We start from the raw sequence: 9,720 nt of genomic DNA, 5'->3' as shown, positions 1-9,720 counted from the left end.
CTTTTCTTGTCTGAAGCTTTCCGAAACTCACAAACCATAATTTCAATTTACGTAAATTACAGTGTATTATGAGAAAGCATCAAACACTTTTAGTAGTCCTTCTTTGCTAGTACTGTCGCGCAAGACTATATATTTCACCATGATCCGTGGTCGAGGTGGCCGAGGAGGACGTGGCCGCCGTTCTGGTCCTTACAATAACTGGTTAGCTAAAATCATATCTGCACAGAGGAGTTTAGTTTGCATGTTGTCGAGCTGGTCTGTACTCTGTGATTGGTGCGATTTGTGTGTAGGCCATCAAGACCTCCTCATCAATCGTTTGATTTGTGGAAGGTAGGGGACGGTATCAAGGTTTTGATGCAGGCTTGATGGATTGAGAGACCATGTGACATTCACCATGTACCACTTGGTCTTGGAATCATGTCTGTACTGCAGTACATGGTGTACTATTAACTACATGTTGCTATTGCTTTGAGCAATGCCTCGAGTACACGAGTGTGTATTGTCTACTACTCAAAGCATGGGCATGTAGATAGAGTGATACGCTCAATATCGTCACTAACACCCTCATTCTTTCTACACGCTCAAAATACATGTAACCAGATTCTACTGCTCTTGTAAGTGTGAAGCTGGAACTCGAGAGTGGTAGCGAGTACCAGATATGATCGAAAAGTTTGGAAGAAGAAGCAACGCTGTCCTATTTCGTCCACTTCTATGTTAGGCAGAAAGGAAATACTTTTGTGCTGTATTCTGCAGGCCAGCGAGATCTTCCCGAATGTTCGTGCCGCAAACAAGGACAATGCAAGCAATTTGGCAAAGGTATTTGCTTGTGTGGATTTGGGTGCGAGCTTGTGCGCCTGAATGTGTGTGTGTGTGTGTGGGGGGGGGGGGGGGGCAATACCGTAATGTCGCGTATAAAAGCAGGTGCTTATGGCCGCATAAGCCCCGGTTCAAACCATGCTTCTATTCAAGTTATGCTTCTATTCGAAACATTCTTCTACGGCAACATCTTCAGTCTACACTGTGCAGCGCACATTGTCTCGTATGTGATGTGCAAGTACATGTACATGTATGCTTCTATTCAAATCATGCTTCTGTGTCATGGCGCGCTTCGAAAAATCGGCTTCTATTCGAGTCATGCTTCTATACGGGTCATGCTTTTATACGCGACACTACAGTATTACTCCCAGTTGTGCATGCAGCCCAATCAGTGCAAATTAGCTGTTTAACCCTTTACCATCCGACCAAAATTCCCCAGCAGTCCCAAATGCAATAATTCTCACCTCATTTTGAGAATATCTTCGGTTCTAATCAACCAATTTTCACAATCTTGGGCATTCTGGAAAGCTCTCCACGAGCTACGTACATTGGGCTCAAACAGGACACTACCAAGACCACATATCAAGCGCCAGGGAGCTTCAAATACACCCCATCGCTGGATATACGAGGAAATTCTCTCCTCGCCAGCCATTTCTCGCTCCTTCATCGTAAACATTCCAATTTTTTTGCTTGAGTTCTTTTTCATGCTGCCCACGCGCTCAAAGCATGCCAAAGTGACTCAGCATGTCAGGAGAGGGGAAAATCCCCGCTCAAGGTCAGTCACTCGGAAAGAAATTCGACTTTTGCCGTAGCTGAAATGTCGAGCGAAATATCATTGGAATGCGACATCGCAGCTCTTTACCGATTGATGCAATGGAAAGCAGGGTTCTTCGGCTTCTTCCTAGATATTTAGTTCTTTCCATTCCGACAAGAATCGATCGAGTTACGAATGTTTTAGTGTATGCATGTCCATCGATCTCTAGAGATCGATTCAAGTACGCACGGATGGTAAAGGGTTAAGAATATTTCAGTTTGCCTATTCACAGTATTGATTGATTGATTTTTATTGAAGGATTGTCCAAGGGCTGCGGAAGCCTATCGAGGGGCTCTACTGTGTGATGGGATTGGTTGTTCTAAGTGTAGATCACTACATAATCATTGTAACTGTTGGTCCGAGCTGATAGTTTCCCCTTACTGGGTGTGCGAATAGACGACCGGAGGTAACAGTGTTGTGAATGTTCAACGATCACCGGCGTCTGTTTTCATCCCTTCCTGTGCTACACTGACTTTCACTGCTGCCTGGTGCTCATTAAGTGTTCACTGGCTGGCAATAGAGCATCACTGTGAGTGCGTATCCCTAGCTAGTTGTGATTTTTTGGCCATCAGAGCACCATGTAATGTAGTGCTCTGAGTACAGAATTAATTAATGGCATTAGCCTGCCGAAGCTCAACTGATGAGGTGCAACGAAAGTTACAAAACCCTGTGTATTTAAAAGCAGCGAGTGGTGGACTATTTACTTCTTATTTGGTGTGTTTGTGTTGCCTCTTCTAAAGGCCATTGTGGAGCGCCATGGGCAGCTACTACCCCCTGCAGCAGAGACGGTGAGTTGTACTTGTACCTTTGCACATAGTATTGTAGGGGTGAAAGTTGACACTGAGATCCCGAGTTCGAGTACTCTGATTTTCTCCGATCGAATATTCGAGTATTCGAGTATTCTTGATATCCTAAAAATCGCACACCAACGGCCTTAAAAATCCACGGTACAACCCTGATTGAACCGATTGGCAGTCCTTTCCTCAGGTGTATTGGTTGGTGGGTCATTTGGGCTCTCTCTACTCGTGTACAAATGTTCACCACACAGTCTGCACATCAATATCTGCTGACTGCTGCCCTGAAACTGCATACTTCTGTGGTAAATGCATGTACCATGTATGAGCGAGTACTCTGATTTATTCCGAGTACGATTATTTTTGAAAACTCCAAACGAGTATTCGAATATTCGGTATAATTGTTTCACCCCTATAGTATTGTCATACGAATAGTTACCGGTATCAGCTTGCAAGTACTACCAATAATTGATAACTCCCGGGAGCGTGCTACTCGAGGGCACATGAGATTGTCAGTGTAACCCAGTGTTCTCTGCAGTATGATGTGCTGGTTGCTAAGCACAACTTTGACTGTCTTTGTTCTGCCACCCGTTCTTTATGCAGACGGCAAACAGTGATCTGCTTGGCAAGGTGTCTACGATTCTCGACAACTTCATTGTTATGCAAACTGGCAAAGAGAAGCATGTAAGTGCTAATATAGTAATACAGGCACTAGAACTCTTCCTCTGTTCACAGAATGCTCACGCAAACGTCGATTCTCAGGCAACAGTACTAACACTGTAATATGTATTGTAGCAGAAATGTCTCCTTCAAGCTCTTCGATAGGTCTTGGCAACTTCAATGGCAAGAGTACATTACATGACATAACCAAGAGTGGGCAACAACTATTGAGCTGCGATGAGCTCACCTACGGCAGGGCTTTTCATTGTAATTTTCTTTTTCTTTTTTTCCTGAAGATGGTCAAAGTGACCGAACCGTTGAGAAAGAACTGTCCGACTGTATGAAGTAGCAGTGCATCCGAGTGTTGGACAGTGTTGCCATAATGCGAGTTGATTATAAAGAAGCTGCGTGAAGTGTCGTTCCGAATTTATATCATCATTTTTTGGCAGAAATGTGACCCTTTCCTTGCTTGTCAGGTTCGAAGCAATGTCAGTTCATCAGGCTCAGGGAGCAGGGCCTAGGGATCTTCCGTTCCTCTTCCTGCTCTTTACTACTGTAGCTGCGATATACAAGTTATTTGCCCTTTTTGATCTCTGGTTACACATGATGACATTAGTACGCAGTGAGCCAAAAAAGACGTGAAAACGAAAGATGAAAAAATAAGAAAGACTGTCATAGAAAAATTCTGCAGCGGTCCAAGGGGTCACCAAGTTGCACACTCTTGATCATTTGAGTCTCTTATTTGATGCTTCACCGGTGCGTACATGTATATTGAATTTAAGTCTCCTCTCTTTTATCTCTTTCTCTCTAGGCATTGGAGGAAGTACGACCAGTCGGTAGCCATAAATTGGGTGTAAATGTCGCTGGCGAAAAGGAGATCGAGATTGTGGTCATCTTCAAACAGTGGCCAACATGTAAGCACCCGATCCACACACTCTATCTGCCCTGTCTGTGTCTGCGTGTGTGTGTGTGTGTGTGTGCGCGCGTCTGTGCTCGCTTGTCGGTATTTATTTGCAGTGTGTCTGCTATCTAACTCTTCTTGCAAGCTATCTATGCATTTGTTGTATATATTGTTTGTGTTTGAAAAGTGTTCCTTGTACGTATATTGTGTTTGTGCCATGTGTAGGTGAGGATGTCCAGACGATAGCAGAGCACGTTAAAACAGAACTCATCCAGACCGGTGTGTATTATTCATTTTTGTTGATTTATGCTTCCTGTCTCCCAACTCACGCTGTGTGAGGATACATATTTCTCTATGTATGTGTTCTTGTGTGTGTCTACTTTTCGTGGAATTCCATCTGTCAAGGCAAACAGTACAGCTACTGTATAGCTTTAGGTGTTGCCTTGCTCCACTTGTGTGCTCTGGTGTGTGGGTGGGTGTTTTTGTGTGGAGGTGGGGGAGTGTGTGTGTGTGCGTGCGTGCGTGCGTGCGAGTGAGTGAGCGTGTGTGTGCATGTTTGTCTGCGTGTGCATGTGTGTCACTTACTCGCTCTCTCACTTTCTTCGTTTTTTGTAATGAACCCCGTTTACTTTCTTCGCATTTCGTTCTGTAGCACCTGGCCTGGAACTATCAATAACTGAATCAGGTGAGCTCAGTGTCCAGTCGTTTAATTCCCACAACATGGCTAGTAATGTTGAGCAGTGTCTGTGTCTCTGTACTGTGGACTGCATAACTTATACATGACTCTCTGTTACATGGGTTACCTGTTGGATCATGTGGCTCATAGACTGGCGACTTTTGAGAACTGTGTAACACAGTGTTGTGCCGGTGTAGTGCATACAGACACGATGTGACTCCAGCCATGCACTGTGTGTTGTGCCGGTGTAGTGCATACAGACACAATGTGACTCCAGCCATGCACTGTGTGTTGTGCTGTCCAGCCATGCACTGTGTGTTGTGCTGTCCAGCCATGCACTGTGTGTTGTGCTGTCCAGCCATGCACTGTGTGTTGTGCTGTTTATTGTAAATCTAAACCGTTTTGCCTTGCCGTTTTCAAACTATTACAAGTTTATAGGGTTTTGCAGTTGTGGTGACACTGTGTGATGCATTGACTCTACTATGGTTAGTAATGTCTGGGTGTTTTCACCATGGAACCCTAAAACCATGCACGAAATTGTATAATGTGTTGTGTTCTGGTATGCTGCGCTGTTTGCAGGTTTTACCTTGTCATTGAATGGAACAAAATGTGTGTGTCATGCCGCTACCCTGCCCGACAGCTGGACTGAGCCCAACTTCCCTGGGCAAGGTGAGCAGATCTTGTCACGGTGTACAGGTGTGTGTTTGTGTGTGTGTGTGTGTGTGTGTGTGTGTGTGTGTGTGTATGTGTGTATTAATTATGTTTTGAATGTGTGGTGCTGTTTTCTAATGGGGCTCTGTTTCCTCCTGTTGCTTTTCAGTGAAAATGCAGGCGATCGAGTTTGGCCTTGCCCAAATCCGTCACACTAGATGGTTTGAAGACAACGTTAGCCATACAAGGTTGGTTGCACCTGTCATTGCCATCATGGCAATAGATGTTGTCAAGCATGTACATTCAGGTGCAAACGCCCAATCGGAGGAAAACACGTACTGCTGTACTGATGTGCGTACTTCAGTTCTTAACAGAAGGATATGTAGATTATTCCACACTCGCGTTTCCTGCCAGTGTAGTCCTACAATCATAGAGGACTCCACATATTCTTCTTGGTTGGGATTTTCACATTAGTAACCTCTTCAGTCCAACCCTCTTCATATTAACGCCCCAATTTTTTTTAAACCTTACTTCTAAGCTGAAAACTCGTGTATGGCCGTATCCGGGGCTTTCAAGCCAGTTGTTGATTATCAGGGTGTGGTGAATTACATATCCATTCAAGAATGGTCTATGCCCAGCTGATCAACGTATCTATTCTAACACGTGTGGATTGCTTTCTTGTAGCACAAGAATGCTATGTCGCATCTTGACAGACATTGCGAAGCGCTTCACTGGTTTCCGGCAGTTGACCCCGTGGATGGTTCAGCTTTTGGTAAGCCACGTGTGTTGCAGTGTAGAGTTTCCTAGGTGAGGGTATACCCTGCCTCGGTGTGCTCTGTTTTATGGTCTCCTTGCATGTGTGCGTGCGTGCACATGCGTTGAGGGAGCTCTGTTGTTTTTGCAGAACGATGGTAGTTGACTGCTGTCGATTTCATCTGTGGACCGTGTGATGAATTGATGATTGTCTCCATTTTCTATCTTCTTTTTCTTTATAGGCCCACCAGTCGTCGATGGTGCCTGGGCAGAGAGACGCACTTCCCATTGCAGACTCGTTGCGGTGAGTTCAGTTCTAATTTTGCGTGATGCATTTCTGTTAGCCCATACATGTACTCCACCGTTGAATGTCACCTATCCAAGCATACCTCTGCTACTGTACAGTTGCTAACTAAAGCGCTCATCATGCGCTGTAATAGGCCCAGTGTATACCTACGCCATAGGGCTTTCTCCTTCTCTACCCTACGCACTGCACTCTACAGTTTAGGAACATGTATGTGCATGTGCTTTGGAAGTAAGGAATATGAAGCAGGTTCTCGAAGTGGTTTATGTCATTACCGGTTGTTGTCTCGATCAGCCACATTATTGCCGCGTTCTGTTTGCCCTCCAGGCGAAGCTTGCAGTTCCTGGCCAGCGGTTTCTTTCTAGCTAAGAACCTTGGTATTGTCGACCCCTGTGAGGTAAGACGTGTCAACACGGCCATTGCTTGTCTTGTTTAGTGTCCATCAGAGCCCGTGGCTAGTGTTATGAGCAAGGTGTGTGGACGTGAATGGTGTAGGCAGGAGGCTGTGGAGACATGTGTATGTGACACCGTGGTTTTTTAGGAGATACTTGTTCTCGTGTCGGCACTTGGACACCATTTCGGAGCGCTTGTTGAGGCTGGACGGTGACCCTAGCGTGTTCAGGATGTGATACTTTTCTCTGGTACAGAGGGAACACCGCTTCGTGATGTTGGAGTATGCCCGGGCACGATCTTTTATCCTCCATTCGACTTCGTATTGGGCGTTGGATTTCTTCAGCTTCCAGATGTAGTTGGAGAACTCAGTGCAGCTGGAGTACTTCTCGTATCTTGTTGTAGTCATGTGGTTGGCATGGCGTGACTTGAATGGTGGCGCCGATATACCCTGCCCACACCAGCCATATGCATTTACACTGCGCTATTATCACACTGCTAGCTCTACAGCCTCCTGCCTACAACATCCACACGCATTGTTCACCACCTCCTGCCCACACCAGCCACACACTCCGCGCTAACACTGCACTGCTAGCCCCTGCCTTCAACAACCACACACTCTGCACACAGCCCCTGCCTAAAACTGTTACTGTTACTGTTTAACACCACCGCTACTGCGCTAGCCCCCACAGTCTCACACAGCTTTTTATACCACCCTCTCCTGGCATATATATACCGGCATGGTCGGCACCCGATCTTCATGTTGCCTGATGATTGCGTGAGCATGAAACTTAAAGTAGCAGCAACCAAGCCTTGATTGTCCTTGTTGTTCTGTTGTATATATGAGACAGGCTTGTAATTGTACACAAGATAATAATTATGAAATTTCTTGTTTGGATCTTGGGATAATTTGTATTCACAAACCTAAGTTTGGCATGTAATGTACATCTTGTGGGTTTTGGCTCTCTCCTTTCTGTCTATCTACGGAGACTCCCTTGATTTAGGCTACGGCCTGTGGAGAATCTATAAATACAAATCTGTCTGTCTGCCTTCCTTTCTATCTTAACTGTTACAGCCGAACTGTTACCGAGTGCATCAGCACCTTGAAAACAATCGTCAGGATGTACTTTGCTGTGCAGCACAGACATTGCTCAGGTGGTTGAGTCACGGTGCCGAGAAGCAAGTCTTGGGATTGGTAAGCGGATGAAAAGCAATGCCGACAGTGCCACTGTCTGGCTGTGCTGCTTCTCGCATGTACATGTACTGTGCCTGCTTCTGCCTTTGAGGTGATCACAAGCTGAAATGTCCAGATGGGAGCATATGTGTCGTAAGCGACCAATATCAGAAGTGGTGTTCTATTATACTAAGTCAGCAGAAGCATTCGGTACATATACGCGTTCATTTCTCCTTTCAGCCGAAGTCTTCGAAGCCTAACATTACTGTAGTTGCGGTTACTACTGAGTACATGTATTTTGTTTTCCTGACAGTGATACCGTATCCGCCGCACTATCCGGTATGTACTACGGTGTACTATGTGCTGTATGGCTGTGCCTATGGACAGCACCAGTGGAGGTTGAAATGTTGATGCGGCTGAAAGGGGTGCCCTCCTCTCCCCTTCACATGCTGCTCATGAATAACCTGCTAGTGTGTGTGTATGTGCGTGTGTGCGTATGCATGCGTGTTGTGCTTTTCGGTGCTGTTTTCTTGAGCAGGGAGTCAGCAAAGCAGCAGGTAGGTGCTGATGTTCCGAATTGCTGTGTAACTTAAAATTCCATGACTTTCAGGCACTGTATGCTCTTGTTCAGTGGCCATAACCTGCCAGTTCCTTCATTCTATTTCAATGTTGATCTAACGTGTATTCTAGAAGTTGTTGCTTGAGAATGTGGGGCAAGCCATGTGGTACCCTGAATATCCTCCCTATTATAGTGTCAGTGTTGAAAGGTGGTCAGATAGGATTCGCACAGTAGTCGGTTAGGATTTTACTGCGAAGAGCTGGAGTGAATGCACTCTTTGGCCGCTGACCAGTATTGCGGTGTGAAAGACTCTACCGATCGCTTGTAGATATTCCTATCTGGTCTGTGCTCAGGGCTCTTCATCAGTGTACTGCGTTGGTGATGTGTGCGCTTGTGTGTCTCTGTGTCTGTGTGCATGGCACGCGGTTCACTGCGTCTACTTGTTGCTTCTCCTAGTAACTGTGGCATCTTTCGTTTCTGCTCCTCCACAGACATCAGCATGACCGTGAAATGCCGTGGAGTGATTGTTGAACCTTCTAGAACTGTTGCTGAAGCAGGAGGGACAAATACTAGCAGTGAAAAGGCTGGAGATGAAGCAGCACCAGCACCAGCAATAGCAGTACCCGCAGCAGCGAAGGCGTAATTCAAGTTCTTCATTTTTCTCTCCGACACTCGCTTCCCACACATTAGCTGTAACCAGGCTCCGTGCATGCCAGCTCTACCACTTGTACAGATTCCCTGTCCCTATATTAGGATCGTCAGTAATGTCACCGAGTTTTTGAGAGGAACAAGTGAGCAGATTGCCAGCACGGAATTATAGCAGGTCCGATGTGAATGCATTACCCTCTGTGGTAGTGGGTCGGTGCATGCATTTTTATACAAAGTCCCCCGTTACTGGAGGTTTCAGCTGTGCTGTCATCTGTACTTGCCCTTGCCCTCTTCTCTGATCCGATTTGTGTGCTGGTACCCGATTGTGTGCGTGCGTGTGTCGTGTCAGTATGGTGCATTCAACTTTCCTTCTGTACATAGTACTGATTTATATTAACTTGTGTTGTAGGTGTGTGTGTGTGTGTGTGTGTTTTTCGTATATCTTTTATTGCCCGATGCCCGTTCTTATTCTTTCGCTTTTACTCCGTCATTGCTGCGTGATGCATGGCATTGCAGTGCTGCTACATGTAGTAGTACACGAGAATAAGATCACTCTGCTTTCAGGACTTCTTGATCAGAG

General features: G+C 45.8%; 1 protein-coding gene across 1 annotated transcript; it reads left to right on the top strand.

The window, feature by feature from the left end:
- The first annotated feature begins 22 nt into the window (after window positions 1–22).
- On the top strand, window positions 23–9,706 carry LOC135829333 (interleukin enhancer-binding factor 2 homolog). Its single transcript, XM_065341741.1, has 16 exons — window positions 23–201; window positions 291–330; window positions 754–816; window positions 2,371–2,418; window positions 3,028–3,108; window positions 3,896–3,998; window positions 4,211–4,264; window positions 4,638–4,670; window positions 5,241–5,330; window positions 5,482–5,560; window positions 5,997–6,084; window positions 6,308–6,369; window positions 6,697–6,766; window positions 7,835–7,954; window positions 8,472–8,490; window positions 8,984–9,706. Exons 1-16 carry the CDS (start codon window positions 140–142, stop codon window positions 9,133–9,135), a joined length of 1,164 nt encoding a protein of 387 aa, XP_065197813.1. The 5' UTR covers window positions 23–139; the 3' UTR covers window positions 9,136–9,706.
- The last annotated feature ends 14 nt before the right edge of the window (window positions 9,707–9,720 follow it).

Source organism: Sycon ciliatum, chromosome 1 (genome assembly GCF_964019385.1).
Source record: "Sycon ciliatum chromosome 1, ocSycCili1.1, whole genome shotgun sequence".
In the NCBI taxonomy this organism is placed as follows: domain Eukaryota; kingdom Metazoa; phylum Porifera; class Calcarea; order Leucosolenida; family Sycettidae; genus Sycon; species Sycon ciliatum.
This window is presented reverse-complemented; position numbering and strand designations above follow the sequence as displayed.

Bases quoted from the DNA above. Each gene is read 5' to 3' on its own strand.
- LOC135829333 (XM_065341741.1), top strand. From the start codon at position 140: ATGATCCGTGGTCGAGGTGGCCGAGGAGGACGTGGCCGCCGTTCTGGT. The intron at 3,999-4,210 runs GTAAGCACCCGA...TGCCATGTGTAG, and splicing joins CTTCAAACAGTGGCCAACAT to GTGAGGATGTCCAGACGATA. The intron at 6,767-7,834 runs GTAAGACGTGTC...TAACTGTTACAG, and splicing joins GTATTGTCGACCCCTGTGAG to CCGAACTGTTACCGAGTGCA.